This window comes from Orycteropus afer, unplaced genomic scaffold (assembly GCF_000298275.1).
Source record: "Orycteropus afer afer isolate SDZICR_OR568_19922 unplaced genomic scaffold, OryAfe1.0 scaffold00012, whole genome shotgun sequence".
Classification (NCBI taxonomy): Eukaryota; Metazoa; Chordata; class Mammalia; order Tubulidentata; family Orycteropodidae; genus Orycteropus; species Orycteropus afer.
Genome location: NW_006921599.1, coordinates 12,617,809 through 12,634,127, shown reverse-complemented (window position 1 = coordinate 12,634,127; position 16,319 = coordinate 12,617,809). Strand labels below are relative to the sequence as shown.

Below are 16,319 nucleotides of genomic sequence, written 5' to 3'. Positions count from 1 at the left end.
CCAACTCATAGGGACCTTATAGGACAGAGTAGAACTGCCCCTAAGGGTTTCCAAGGTTGTAAATCTTTACAGAAGCAGTTTCCCTCCACATCTTTCTCCTGCAGAGCAGCTGGTGGGTTTGAACCGCCTACCTGGTTAGCAGCCAAATGCCTTAACCACTGTGTCACCAGAGCACCTGAATCTGTCTACCAAAAAAAGCAGAAGAATGCTCTCCTTTAAACTTTATGTAATGTAAGTGCCCCAACTTATCAACTAGGTGATCTTACATGTGTAATTGAAAATAGGTCATCTTGGACGATTGTTGTTTATAACTTTCTTAAAAAATTAATAGACTTTATTCTTTAGAGCTGTTTTAGATTTACAGAAGAATGGCTGTTTTAGTTACTTCATGATGCTCTAACAGAAAATACCACAGATGGGTGGTTTTAAACAGGAGTTTATTCTCTTACAGTTTTGGAGGCTAGAAGTCCAAATTCAAAGTGCCAGGCTCTAGGGGCTGGGTGAAAGCCCCTTGACCTTGGGCTTCAGCTCTACCTCTTGGTCCCAACCCACTGAAGCTGAAGGTTTTCTTCACTCAGGCAGTTGCTGGCTGCTGAAGCTGACAAACCCAAGGTCAACAAGTAAAAAGACACAGTCCCAATATTATCAATCCACATGACAGGCCACTGATTCAAGTCCATTAACAGTCCCAAGATCAGTGACAACATGACTCAGCTGCATGCAGGATCCAAGCTGCCAAAAGCTACCGAGACCTTTGTCAAAGCTTCTTCTTAGATACTGGAAGCAGACCACATCCCTAAAGCAGCTACTCAGCTGCTCCAGTAGATTCCACCATGGAACAATTTACCCATCTCACCATGGGGAATAACTACATCCAGCTGCCCAGCCACTCAAAACCAGGCCCAGCCAAGTTGACACACAACTTAACTACCACAATGGCTCAGAAAATATGGAGTTCTTGGAAACTGCCTCATCTCCAGTGCACCATTTGCCCTGTTAATATCTTACATTGCTGTTGTGCTTTGTTACAACTGGTGAACCAACACTGATATATTGTTCTTGTTATGTGCTGAATCGACCGACTCATAGTGACCCCTCCTTGAGTTTCCAAGGCAGTATCACTACAGAAGTAGATTGCCCAACCTTCCTTCCAAGGAATGGCTGGTGGGTTTGAACTGCCAGCCTTCTGTTTAGCAGTCAAGTGCCTTAGGCACTATGCTACCAGATATTACTATTAGCTAAAGTCCATAGTTTCCATTAGAGTTCACTCTTTGTGTTGTACGGTTCTGTGTGTTTTAACACATGCACATTGTCCTGTGTCCACCCTTACAGTATCATACAGAATAGATTCACTGCCCTGTGCCCCACCTACTCATCCTCCTCCCTCCCCTAAATCCATTAACCACTTCTTTTTTTCTGTCTCTGTAGTTTTGCTTTTTCCAGAATGTCATATAGTGGTTTCATACAGTAGCTAGCTATTTCAGACTAGCTTTGGTGGCGTAGTACCTAAGGCATTTGACTGCTAACCAGAAGGCTGGCTGTTCAAACCCACCAGCCACTCCTTGGAAGGAAGATTGGACAGTCTACTTGCATAGAGATACTGCCTTGGAAACCCAAGGGAGGGGTCACTATGAGTTGGGTCCGACTCCACGGCAATGAGTTTTCTTTCATATAGCAGTATGCATTTAAGGTCGCTCAGTGCCTTTTCGTGGCTTGATAGCTCATTGCTTTTTATTGAAGAAGAATATGCTGTTGTTTACGGTGTTCATTTTACGGCCCCAAGGGAGGCAGGCAAGTAGGGTAGAAGGCCTTTCCTTACATACCAGAGAGCCACGATGGTAGAGCTGCTGAGTTCTCTGGCTGGGCAGCTCTCTCCTGATCTGCTGAGGCCTGTCTGCCAGCCAGCTTCTCATGAGACCTTCCTACAGCTCTGGGAGCCGAGCTACCACAAAAAAGTCAACTTTTTCATTTGGAAATTTGTCTTTAGAAACATCACTGCGCAAGGCTGCAGGATGTACTGAACAACTCCAAACACTTCCACCAAAGACTGAGTCAGGCTTAGCATTAACATGACTAAGTGTTTTAAATAGAATACTCACAGATATTCTTACACTCGACTGAAGAGTTTTGACTGTTTTTATTAATGATGTTTAAACATTGAAGTAAACGGGTCTCTCACTGATGCTCTGAATCATGGCTACTGTAGTGGCTGACGCCGCTGATGCTGAGAACTTAGTCATGCCAACTGCCCTTCAAGGAAAGCAGACAGGTTTTCTCCACAGGTCCAAGAGGATCAAGAATTGCACCTGCAGACAAAGTTAGGAATTCCCAATTTAATAAATGCACCAAAAGTGGGACATACTCAGTGAAGCCCAGCTTCTGAGGGATTCCATTGCTCCCAGTTACAGGCGGAATTTGTATGTTTGGGATAGTGTCGAACAAAAATGTTTTATAAAACAGATGCCCTTCACATTTGTGAAAACAAGGACTTCTTGTGAAGGAAAAAGAAGACATATTTAAACAACAGACGTTTTGTTTTTCTTTATATCTTGTTTTTGATGATACGTACATATGTGTGTGTATAGACATAGCACCAATCTAAGACTAAAATATACAATCAAACAACATAAATATATGTGTGTACATATACAATGCTTAGATACAGTAGTTATTGACTAAATAGTTAAAGGCATTTTATTGAGCTGAAAGTGACCCTAAAAGCTGGTCATTAGCTAGACCAGCTGTTGTTGTTGTGTGCTGTCCAGTTAATTTCAGCTCGTGGCAACCCTGTGTGACAGAGTAGAGTGACCCCTTAGGGTTTAAACTAAAACAAAACTCACTGCCATTCGAGTCGATTCTGACTCCCAGCGACCCTAAAAGGTTCAAGGCTGTAAATCTTTATGAAGCAGACTGCCTCATCTTTCTTCTGGAGACCAAGCTGGTGGGTTCAAACCACTGACCCTTTGGTTAGCAGCCAAATTTAGGCTTTACTTGACTGTACTCTATATGGAAGCAAATCTCCAGGTCTTTCTCACAAGGAGCCACCTGATGGGCTCTAACCACTAACCCTTCAGTTAGCAGCCAAGCAATTAACCGTTGGCCACCAGGGCTCCTTAAGGTGACATGGAATAATTATCAGCTAAAAAAGAGGATGTGTTTCCTCCCTATCTTGGATCTCTATCCTTAATAGAAAAAGTCGCACATAATGGTTTTGGAGGTGTGGGTTTGGGGGCCAAGGAGGGAGGGGTGGGAGCTATTCTCATAGCTGTGAGCAAGTGTGTGTGTCTACAACCCAGGAGGAAGGTGGAAAAGGATGTAGGAAGATGGGAGATGATTAATAAAAAGTAAAAACCCACTCTCATGGAGTCAATTCCGACATACAGCGACCCTATAGGACAGAGTAGAACTGCCCCATACGGTTTCCAAGGCTGTAGATCTTTATGGAAGCAGACTGCCTCATCTTTCTCCCACAGAGCAGCTGGTGGGTTCAAACTGCCAACCTTTTGGTTAGCAGCTGAATGCCTTAACCATTTCACCACCAGAGCTCCATGGGAGATGATACATCCTTAAAAAGAGGACTATCTAGAAGACATCAAGGTAAGGGACAGAAGAGCCTCAAACTGGCAGAAAGGCAAAGGCTATATCCATGGCCACAGTTCATTCTACAGACTTTTTAAAGAGTTCTGCAGAGGGTGTATTTATAGGATGAAAAAACGGGCTGTGTAGCGCTGCCTGGAGTTACGTAACATGCTTTGGTTTTATACTGTACTGTCATGGATTTATTTTCACTGGGATTTTATCAGAGTCCATTCTGGAAATTGTTTTGAACACTGAAAAGATCATTAAATGAATCGATGATGAGCACAGCTGAAAGACCAAAAACTCTCTGCCCATCAAGTCAATTCTGACTCATAGCAACCCCCACTGGGTTTCCAAGGCTGTAAATCTTTATGGAAGCAGACTGCCTCATCTTTCTTCTTCACAGAGGCTGGTGGGTTTGAACCTTTTTGTTAGCATCCAAATGTTTTAACCACATCACCACCAGAGCTCCTTATGAAAGACCAAAAAGAAACCTCAAAACTAGAGAGAAAATAACTAAGATACAGTGAAATCCTGACAAGCTCAGCATCTGACAGGGGAACACTGAGTAAGACAGCTGTCACTCAGCTCAAAAAGCTGCCTCTTAGAGGGTGAGCCAGATGCCAAGGAGGCACTCACTCCTCTTTGAGGAGGACCAAAACCCAGTTTAATTATGGCTGGTGGAAAGAAACAAGGCCAGGAAGAGCCTCTCTATTGTCTAAATACTTCCCTCTGGTGGCCAGTTGTATCATTGCAACATTTTAAGCAGAAACCAAATTCACTGCTATCAAATGTATTCTGACTCATAGCAACTCCCAAGGTTGTAAATCTTTACAAAAGCAGACTGCCTTGTCTGTCTTCTGCGGAGAAGCTGATGGGTTCGAACCACCTACCTTTTGGTTAGCAGCAAAATGCCTTAAACACTATAGCACCAAAGCTCCTGCAAGGCAAAAAAAAAAAAATCCAGCCGCCACTTGGAGTGGATTCTGACTCATGGCGACCTTATATGTGTGTCAGAGTAGAACTGTGCTCCGTAAAGTTTTCAATGGCTGATTTTTCAGAAGTAGATTGCCAGATTTTTCTAAACCACCAATCTTTTGGTTAGCAGCCACGTGTATTAACCATTTGCGAAACCCAGAGACTCCATGAAAGGCTAACACTATTTATTATTCAGTGCTCAGATTTTTACTGAGCACTTATTATGTATCAGGGAATATTCTAGACTCTGAGGCCATAACAATGAACAAAGCAGTTTCTAGCCCTCGTGGAACACATTATCTTGGTGGTCATTGGGAGAGGAGATGAAACAGACAATAAACAAATATCCAATTAAGTAAAAAAAAAAATAAATAAAATGATAATAAATACATTGGAAAAAATGAAACAGCTTCAAGAAGGTAGGGAAAGTAGAGATGGAGGAATGCTGTTTTAAGTAGTGTGTTCAAGGCGTGATCTTGCTGAGAAGAACAGGTGTGGACAGACATCCCCTGGGCAAAGGTGATTCCAAACAGAGGGAGTAGCCAGTGCACAGAGCCTGAAACACAAGTGTCTTTTGAGCCAAAGGAGCAGCTAGGAGTGTCACTGTAGTTAGTGAGTAGGTGTGGGGTGCAGACCACATCAGACTTGTGGAAGCTGGCTTTTTCTCTAAGGGGGATGCTGGTTTGGCCAGAACCGTGGCAATGGTGATAGTGAGAAATGATCTGCTTCTAGATGTATTTTGGAAAGAGTTATCATTTGAATGCCTATGGTATGAGAGAAAGAAAGAAGACACATGTGATTCCCAAGTCTTGGACATGAAGGGCTGGAAGAATGGGGACACCATTTATTGAGAGGGGGAAGAAGATAGGATGTGTAATTTGGATGGGTATATATCAGAAGGTCCGTTTTGGCATGATAAATTGAGTTGCCTGTTAGATATCCATGGGGAAAGCCTCAGATGACATGGTGGCCAGTTTCCTCTACTCCCTTGTGAAGTCCTGTGTTTGGCATGTACGTTTTGTCTCCTCGTTGAAGGCAAGAAGTGGTCTTAAACAATAGCTAGTCTTCCATTGTCCTTAATACGTAGCAAGCACTCAGTCTGTACCTATTAAACTGTATCGAAACTGCAAAACCTAAAGGTATCATAATGAATAGTTAATCTAATATTTCAACATCAGTATCTTGGTACCATGGGGAAGACCCACTTGGTTCTCAAATTCAAGGAGTGCATTTAAGACTCATCCTTCCACTTTAAAAGTAACATTGTGTCACAAAATCACATGGCCCAGAAGGGTTTCTATTAACATGGACAGACTGTAGACTGATGATACACCGCTCCAAGCAAAGCTCAAGCAGACAGACCTAACCATATATATCCTCACTGAAAAACCTCTCAGTGTGATTTCTTCATGAACTCTTAATGACCAGTTAACATTTAAGAATTTAACATTCACATGAAAGACTGATAACCAGAAGGCTGGCAGTTCAAACTCACCAGCCACTCCTCGGAAGGAAGGTTGGGCAATCTACTTCTATTAGTGATACTGCCTCGGAAACCCAAGGAGGGGTTGCTATGAATCAGATCCAACTTGACGGCAGTGAGTGGTTTTTTATGACATAAAGAAGAGATACAACCGGAATGCTTTTTAGAAGCGGGAAAGGCCAGACTTCGTCTCATGCACTTTTGTCATATTGTCAGAAGGGACCAGTCTCTGAAGAAGGGTATCATGCTTGGTAGGGTAGCGGGTCAGCAAAGAGGAGGAAGACCCTCAACGAGATGGAATGACACAGTGGCTACAATGATGGGCTCAAGCATAGCAAGAATTATGAGGGTGCCACAGCACCCAGTAGTATTCCATTCTGTTGTCCATAGAGTCACTGTGAGTTGGAATCAACTCAACAGCGCCTTAAAACATGACACACTTAATTATAAAATAAAAATCAATTTGTGATGAATACTTTAATATACTTACTTGAGATATGGACAAGAAGATTTTAGCTTTCACCAAATAAAAGGAGAAATTATTTTAGTACACATACATGCAGAGCAAAAAAAAAAAAAAAAAAGCATTGTCTAGATAATTCAGGCTAGGTCATTGGGGGGGAGAAAAATAGCACTTGGTTTGACGTATCCCATCCACTCTCTCCCGCAAACAGATTATTGTCTCCCACAGACAGAGTAATCTTTGAGTCTTAACTAGGATTGTGTAGAACAAGTTGAGAATATGTGATGGTAGCATCTTTTCCCAAGATTGCAAAACTTCCTTGGGATGAGACAAAGCCAGGATTTAGGAGGAAAGTTAATGGACCAAAGACAAGCCTTTGATGAAGTGATAAAGCGGGGTCTCATATCTATCCAGGTTAAACTAGATTTCATTAATATTAGCTCTTTTTAGTGTACATCTAAAATATGCTGCTTTTTTCCCCTCAGTTTTCTTTATGAATTTTTAGATAAACTGTTCTAGCTATGAACACCACAACATTTAATTCTAAGACCCATCGTTGGAGTTTTGAGATGAGAGAGGTCATGAAAGGCTTTTGAAATGTCTAACAAATTACAGTGTTAAGAAGCAAAAATGTCACTTTGAAGACTGAGGTGCACCTGACCCAAGCCATGGTACTTTCAGTCCCCTCATACGCATGTGAAAGCTGGACAATGAATAAGGAGGACAGATAAGAGTTAATGCCTTTTACCTATGCTGGCAAAGAAGACTGAGAGTACCATGGACTGCCAGAAGAACAAATGAATCTGTCCTGGAAGAAGTGTAGCTGGAATGCTCCTTGGAAGTGAGAATGGCCAGCCTTTGTCTCACCTGCTTTGGCCATGTGGTCAGAAGGGACCATTCCCTGCAGAAGGGTATCATGCTTGGTAGAGTAGCGGGTCAGCAAAGAAGGGAAAGACCCTCAACAAGATGGAATGACAGTGGCTGCAAAGATAGGCTCAACTATAGCAAGGATTGTGAGGATGGTGCACGACGGGGCAGTGTTTAGTTCTGTTGTACATAGGGTCTCTTTGAGTTGGAGTCAGCTTGATGGCATCTAATAAAAACAACATATTATAGTTTTTGGAGCAACCAGTCATGTTACCTATTATAAAATCTTTGAAGCTGTTTCTGCTCAGTGAGCCTACAGATACTTGGTAGTGTGTGAAAAGTTTCTGTGTCAGACAGATTTGTCTATGACTATGAATGAAATACTGGTTGCACTGAAAAGCATGTATAAGGTGATTCACACACCCAGTACCTGTCCATTCGTAAGTGTTGGGCTCTCTGCCAACAAGGAGACAGGCTGTGCCCAAGAGCGAGGAATAAATCAGGAACATGCAGAGCCATAAAAGAGATGGACATGTTTGGGAAAAGGACTCCTAGAATTATGAATGTCATGTTGCCTATTTGGCTGCTCACCAGAAGGTCGATGGTTCAAACACACCAGCTGCTCCATGGGAGGATGATGAGGCAATCTACTTCCATAAAGATTTACAGCCTCGGAAACCCAATGGAAATTGCTTTGAGTCAGAATCAACTTGATGGCAGTGGGTTTGGTTTGTGTGTGTGTTAGGCAGGGATAAGCAAATAGTGTGAGAAACTCCAAGTGCATTTCATCCTTCATACTCTTGAGTGGCAAGAGTAAGGCTTTGCCTGGGCAGTTTGCAATCCCTCACAAACACTGTCTTCATGTCTTTGTTTCATAGACCCCCATTTCCAGGAATATCTTTCCCCCCTGCAACCATGCCTCTACCCCAGTATGTTTTTTAATTCTTAGTATAAGTGTTTACTCAGCCAGGGAAACTTCCTTGCTCACTTCTTAGCCAAACTGGGCAATAAGCCTTTCCTGTGCTCTCCAGTAATTTCAGACAATGCAGAGCTCTATAACCCACTTGCCACATTGATGGTTAACGATTTGTTTGCGTGCCTATTTTTCCCACTTGATGCTGAACTCCAGGACTTTAAAAAAAAAAAAAAAATTTACTGTGATTTGAGTGAAAGTTTGCAGAGCATTTTCCATACAGCAGTTCTTACACATTTTGTTTCATGACATTGACTGCAATTCCCTACAGTGTAACAGCTCTCTTCCCATTTCCTCCCTGTAGTTACCTCTTCCCTGGGTCCTTTTTTTCCTATACATTCCTGCCCCCTGAGCTATCTTCTTGTACAAATACCACCCTTCTGTTCTCCCGTGATTGATCACTCTAAGGAGTGTATCTACCTGGTATAGATGATCAACCTTATATGCCTGTCTGTTGTTTGGCTGGAAGCCACGGGAGTGTGAATTCCAGGGCTTTGTTTTTAAACTTATTTCCTCAGTACAGTGCATGGCACATAGTGGTATATGGAAAATGGCAGTAATTGAAAGGCTATTGGGCTTCACCTGCTTCTGTTACTTGTTTTTCAAACAAATGCAAAGACTCGTTTGAGTACTTGAGGACTAGTCTACGGATGCACCAGACTTGGGCTCCTTTACCCTGTCCTCAGCAATGTCTTCCTAACAACCCCTTCCAAATCCTGCCCATCCTTCAGGGTCTCGGGAAAGCCCTCCCTGGTTACTCTAACCCTCACTGATTATTGTTATTGTTGTTGTTTGTGCCTTTGAGTTGGACCCGACTCATAGCGACCCCTCCTTGGGTTGCCAAGGTGGTATCACTATGGAAGTAGATTGCCCAACCTTCATTCTGAGGAGTGGTTGGTGGATTTGAACCACCAGCCTTCTGGTTAGCAGTCAAGTGCCTTAGGCACTATGCTACCAGAGCTCCCGATTAATTGTTATTAGCTGTTGTAAAGTCAGTTCTGACTCCTGGCGACCGCACACGCAACCAAACGAAACATTCTACAGACTGTCCAAGGAAAGCCTTACACTTGCCACTCAGTTAGGATGAAACACACTTGGAGTTTTTCACAGTGTTTGCTTATCTCTGCCTAAGACGCATACAAAAAACCCAAACCAAACCTACTGCTATCGAGTCGATTCCAACTCCTAGCGACCCGCATTGGGTTTCCAAGGCTGTAAATGTTTACGGAAGTAGATTGCCTCATCTTCCTCCCGTGGAGCCGCTGGTGGGTCTGAACCATCCTGCACCATCCTCACAATTCTTGGTGTGCTTGAGTCCATTGTTAGGGTCACTGTACGTTGAGCACCTTCTTACCGAGGGTTTCATCTTGCAGCACCACATTGTAATATTGTTGTGATTCATAGGGTTCCCTTTGGCTGGACTTTGGAAGTAGATCTCCAGGCCTTTCGTCCTAGTCTATCTTAGTCTGGAATCTCCCCTGAATCCTGTCCACCAAGGAGGACTCTGCTGGTATTTGAAATACTGGCAGCATAGCTTCCAGTATCACAGAAATGCCACAGTATGATAAAGCTGACAAATGGGCGGTAGTCACTGATTATGCTTCCCCTGAACTCCTAGACTATCCATTCATTTATCCAATAAATATTTATTGCGCTCCAGCCATGTGCTAGGTATCCTTTTAGGGGCTGAAGATACAGTGATAAACTGGTAAGTGAATACATACAGTCTGATACTGATCCTTATTTAGCCCTATCATGTGATTATAATGTTAACCCATTGAGTTAGTAAAGCATAAGACTGTGCATATCTTGGGTTTCTGAGTCAGCCACAGAGCCTCACTCAGTGAAGAGTGTGGATAGAAGGCAGGTCATCTTTGTCAGTTGGTTGACTTGTTTGAACAGAGACCAGATATAAAGCTAATACTCAGTGAAATTACATCCTGAATACTGAATGGACTTTTCTACTGGACAGTTCTTTCACTAGCTTCTGCCCAACACCTATGTACAGTTAAGTACAGGTGCAGCAGGGAGTTAAGAGCCTCCCTATGTGTGTTGTTGGGGAAGGGACAGTGGTTTGTAGAACTGATTTTTTTCCGCTCAGCCTTCACATCTATTATAAAGAGAGTAAAATGTGTTCATTTGGTTCTTTCTGTCTTCTTTATCTTCCACTGTATCCACAGGTCAGCGTTGAAGTCTTGGTAGAGTATCCTTTTTTTGTGTTTGGACAGGGCTGGTCATCTTGCTGTCCAGAGAGAACCAGCCAGCTCTTTGATTTGCCGTGTTCCAGACTCTCCGTTGGGGATGTCTGCATCTCCCTTACCCTCAAGAACCTGAAGAATGGTTCTGTCAAAAAGGGCCAGTCCGTGGATCCCGCCAGCGTCCTGCTGAGACACTCAAAGACCGACAGCCTCATGGGCATAAGACACAGGTATGCAGAGCAGGAAAACGGAATCAATCCGGGAAGTGCCCAGATGCTCTCTGAGAATGGAGAACTCAAGTTTCCAGAAAAAATAGGATTGCCTGCAGCGCCCTTGCTCACCAAAATAGAACCCAGCAAGCCCACAGCAACGAGGAAGAGGAGGTGGTCCGCACCGGAGACCCGCAAACTGGAGAAGTCAGATGACGAGCCACCTTTGACTCTTCCTAAGCCTTCTCTAATTCCTCAGGAGGTTAAGATTTGCATTGAAGGCCGATCTAACGTAGGCAAGTAAAGGCAGTGTGGGGGAAGGGAAGTCGGCTCTCCCTTGTCAGTTTTATCCAGATTACTGTACTGTAGGCTAAATAACACAGTATTTACATGTTATCCTCTTTTAGGTTTATGTTATAACCTTGTCATTAGAGTTACAGCTGGCGTTTTGCAGAAGGCTGATGCATATGCTTTTTCCACGAGTGTTTGTCAAGTGAGTGGGCAGGTGGATGGCCAGGGCAGGGACAGCCGAGGCTCCAAGCGTCCTGGCTGGAAATGATCATGGCACCATAGCTCCTGCCTTGTCTAGCAGCACAGAAACATCCAATGGACGCTGACTCCTGATAGTTTCATGGAGAAATTCTGTGTGGGTGCAGTGAGCGTGTGTATGTGTGTGTGCGTGCCTGGGGACATGGGTGTTGTGGCGGGTGAGTGAAGATCTCTTTCTCTCTGCCTCCCTCTGTCTCACTCTCAGCATGAGAATCAGGTGCAGAGCAGTGTCGCAATGAGGTTCTCACATGCAAAAGAAACAGCCAGAATTCAGCTTTAGGGTATCCTCCAGCGGCATCAGACATGAGATGGAAAGCTAACTGTTTAAAAGAACTTTTTTTCCCCCCTCCAACATGTTTTACAATAAAAGCAACTTTTAATCATAGAGATATATATTTCCCCCTATGGGGCCTAACTGCACTGATATTTTTTTTTTAAAAGAGCAACTGCCACACGTGGGATTTCATTTCTGCTTTGCTAGTGCAGTGACATTGCCAGGGCGTCATGGTGGGCAGGGAACCCCAGCGTGCACTGCTCCACGGGGACGGGTGGGGGGAGCAGGGCTGGGGGAGAGAGTGAACACCCACTCTTCTGGTTTCCGTGCAGTGTAGGAAAACTAATCAGGTTATTGCATTGACTTCGCTCCCAAGAGGTAGATCAAACTGCCCTTCGGTGAGAGCAATCGAAGCTCTTTGCATTGAGTTTGCAAATCTTTTAACTCTAGTACTGTTTATAGTTCATGACCATGGACAACTCGGGTGCCACTTTTTTCAGATTCCAGTGTGACGTAAGGAATTAAGATTTTGAAGATGAACATCTATTACTCTCTCTAAGCACTTAAAATGCTGTTCACACTTTATTACCAAGCATCTTGGTCTAGCATTCAACAAGTACTGTATCTCACTTTAAACTGTTTGGGAAGAAAAATAATAATAATAAGTTGCTTTCTTTTTTCAACACTGTTAACTGCATTTCAACTCTGCAGAATTACTCATGAGCAAGATATTGGAAGTTTCAAAGTGGTTTAAAGGGATGAATGTGAATTATGAACTAGTATGTGACAATGAATGACTGCCAAGTACTACCTAACAGGAGGCACTTTTCACTTTGATATTTGACAAAGCGTTCAAGGCATACGCAGAGCTGGCAGAGACGCGGAGGGAAAAGAGATGGGGAAAAGAATACTCATTGTTGTCCAGTGTTTTTCTTTTTAAGATGAACTCTTAAAGAACCTTGCGATTTGCACATCTTCAGTTTATAATTTGTGTGATATTCCTGCAGTTTTTATCCAGCAGCATTGTGGGAAAGGTTTGGGGGACTGAACGAGCATAAATAAATGTAGCAATTACTTTGTAGCCTGCTTCAACTCCAGGCCATTTTATAAGGTTATGTTCCTTTTGAAATTTATTTTGGTCTTTCTACCACATCTGTCACAAAGAACCAGGTCTTAGCAGGACAACTCTGAGAATTTTCTTCAGATTCATTGAGAGAATTTTTCATAGACATTTATATATGTGAGCAAGTTGGCTTTTTTTTTTTTTTCAAAAAAAAATTATTAATGTTGTTATTAATGTTATTTTAAGAATGACTTTCCACCCCCCCCATTGGAAATCAAATCAAGATGGAATGTTTGGTACAAACCCAGAAAGGGTATAATTTCATGGTTGAATATTTCATTCCCAGAGATCTGAAATACTGTTTGTGGGTTTTGAGTATGCGTCATAAACTGCTTTAGAAATAAAAGTTTTATAAATAAGGGGACATTTTTAAATATTTGTAGTTAGAATGGCTGCAACTAATCTGAACCGATACTTACCTGATTTTTCTTTTACCGTTGAAAATTGGACTTTCTCTTCTGTTTTACAAATTAAAAAAGAAATCCTAAGGTAAACCCACAGTTTGGCTATCTTGTATGACTTTACATTTTGCTTTCACCAGAATGAGTGATTTCTAGAAACCATTTTCTGGGGTGTACCAAAAACATTGGAATACATTTAGAACAGCTAGAACCACACTCCCTTGGCTTTTCTTGAAATTTACTACCCTCTCAGCACGCAGCCAGGGAGCGGAGCAGGCCTATTCTTGCGGTCACACTGCTAATTTAGTGCTTTTTTTCTTTTTTTTCCCCCACTGTTTCTGTTCAAAGAACTTGCTTAATCTTCCATACATTCTGCTCAGGGCACTTGCAATTACTAGGTTTTGTTTTCCTTTTTGTTTTTTAACTTTCGATGGTAAGAGGAATAAGGAGGCTGCCACATAGACTTTGTTCTCATTAGTTGCCCCTATTTACTGCAACTCATGTGGGCTCAGAAAAAACACACACCACCTTTTGGCTTAAAAGGAAGCAGAGTCTTGAACCAGCTGGATCCACTAAATCAACACTAAAATGGGAAAACATCACAGGTTTGGAGCAATAGGAACATCATCCTAACTCATGTGCTTCTATTTCAGGTATAGGAGTAATCAAAAGAATTGGTTCTTTCTAAATATTGTCCCATTTAATTCTGTTTTTTTAGCACATGCAATACTTTCTGTGCCAATATAGTCTTACCAGTGTGCTGGCAGTTCAAGCTTAGGCCCTTTTGGCTTTTTCCTTGTTTGGTTGCTCTTCCCTGACTTGTCCAAAACCTGCTCTGGCCAGAGAAAGGCTGGGGAAAAAGCCAGGAAGGGGAGAGTCTCCTGCCGTCTCCCCTACCCTCCCTGCGGATGCTGTGTGCTAGGACGGGGCACCTTCCGAGCCCCACTTGTGTCTGTCTGTCTCTGTCGTGTTGCAGAAAAAGCAAGAAAACGAGCTCTAGGGGGAAAGATGCAGTTCCCCCTGTCACCACCAGGAGTAGTGAATGTGGAGTCAGATTCATTTCTAAAACGCATTCTGGAGCGGTTTAGCCAGAGTCCACCCATACACCACGGTCTTTCCTGAGAGTGGGCAGGACCCTGCTCCGGGTCTGTGTACTTGGGACTTGGAGCCATGATTTGGGCGTGGGCAGGTCCGATCGTGCATGCATTATTCTGAGCTTGCCGGACAGTGGCTGCAGAGGGGACCACTCTGCCAACAGAGGTCACCCCTGCTTCGTGGCAGCTTTCTCTGCACATAGGAAGACCACCAGAGGACAGGGACCCTCCTTGGGTTTGCAGACCTTGGTGAGCCCTGCGGCTTCTGGAACAGCTATTGGCACTGCTTGATGTATAGCAGACCTAACAATGACAGGCGTAGAAATTCTTCGGTGCCGTTCAGTTAACGAGGATCAGCCACGTGCCTCTCTGTATGATGTCCACTTTGCAATATTTACCAACACCGTCTTTCGTTGTGATTTCTTTCTGTCTTTCCTTTTTTAAACTAACAACAGGCCTTTTCGTTTACAACGGAACACAATCACCAAGAAATTAGTCAGGGCGAAAAGAAAACATAATAATAATAAACCAACAAACAAGGACCTCTCTTTATAGGGATTTCTAAATATATACAATGACTGTTCTTAGAATGTTAACTTAAGGATTATTTCAGTTTGTCTGGGCCACATTGGGGGAGGGGGAATAGAGAGATCAATGCCACTTACCTCAAATCTTTTTAAGTGGAAATCAAACTGCATCTTCATTTGAACTTTTAGGATAATTTTCTATGCTGGTCATTTGTGTGTGTATGTGTGTGTGTGTTGTTGTTGTTGTTTTTCCAACTCATCCAGTCTGGTTTGTGATGATTTGATTTGTTGTTGTGGATCCCATTTATAACCCCATGTTTTCTGTTAGGTGAGTGTTTGGGGGCTTTGTCCCCACCAGGAAGTGGCATCCCCCTCTGTCTCCCCTACAAGGAACTCTGCGGAATCTTTCACACCTCTTACTCAGGGATGGGGCTGGCGCGCGTGGGGTACACTGATGTGTCCGGAAGCAGCACTTTGACTGCTTTGGAGTAGGGTTGTACAATTTCAAGGAATGTTTGGATTTCCTGCATCTTGTGAATTCCTCCTTAGATACTGCATAGATTGCAATATAACGCTGCATGTTCAAGACGAACAGTAGCTCCTAGTAATCCTAAAATCCACTCTTTGCACATAGTTTGATCTTTACTGAAATACGTTGCCAAAATTTATTTTTGTTGTTGTAGCTGTGGATTTTGTGTTTTGTTTTTAAGGAAACAATTGACAATACCCTTTTAACATCTGTGACTACTAAGGAAACGGATTTCTTTTGTAAAAAGAGAAATTGCGAATGCTTTTGAAGACACTAATGCCATGCTATTTCAGAAAAGGGTGACGCCGTGCCCTTGGGATGGGAGGCCAGGCTTTCTGAGCTGCAGTGACTGCCATGTTTACTGGCTCATGTACAGCAGCTTAACAGAGTATGGTCTGTTCTCTCCTAAAGCCCTTGTGCAGTTCCTATTTCCTAGTCACCCACGATGATTTCAGGTAAGATCACGGACACTCTCCGTACCCAAACCAGTTTCTTCAGTGGTGATATGAAAGGAAAGGGAATTACATTTTTTCTTTTTCTTTTTTTTTTTTTTAGTGGAAGACTTTGCTTCCATGTTTGTGTTTTTAACCCAGAATTTCTGAAATAGAGAATTTAAGAACACATCAAGTAATAAAATATACAGAGAATATACTTTTTTATAAAGCACATGCCTATGCTATTGTGTTGAGTTGGTTTCCTCTCTTTTCCACAGACAGTGTTGTGTTTTCTGTTGATAGGGAAATTCCAAACGACTTGCACACCTCTACTCCGGAGCTGAAATTGTCTTTACATAGATGACCTCGCTTCAAATATGTTACCTTACTGATAGGATCTTTTCTTGTAGCACTATACCTTGTGGGACTTTTTTTTTTTTTTTTTCTTTTTTAATGTACACTTAATTTGAGAAGCTGAAGAAAAAATAATTTTTTTGAAGCACTCAACTTTGAGGAGTACAGGTAACTTTTTAAAAAAAAAAAATTGCACAAAAGAAAAATGAATGTTGAAATGATTCATCCAGTGTTTGAAAGATAGGGATCTGTTGAAACAATGAGTTTCATACCATGTTTGTAAA

At 42.6% G+C, this 16,319-nt stretch overlaps 1 protein-coding gene across 1 annotated transcript in view; it reads left to right on the top strand.

Moving 5' to 3' along the window:
• The window catches only part of ATXN1 (ataxin 1), a 21,234-nt gene extending 10,180 nt beyond the window's left edge, over nucleotides 1-11,054 (top strand). Inside the window, exon 2 of the mRNA XM_007952291.1 lies at nucleotides 10,524-11,054. Within this exon, the coding sequence (XP_007950482.1) occupies nucleotides 10,524-11,054 (531 nt within the window). The remainder of the gene's footprint in view (nucleotides 1-10,523) is intronic.
• Nucleotides 11,055-16,319: the final 5,265 nt, after the last annotated feature.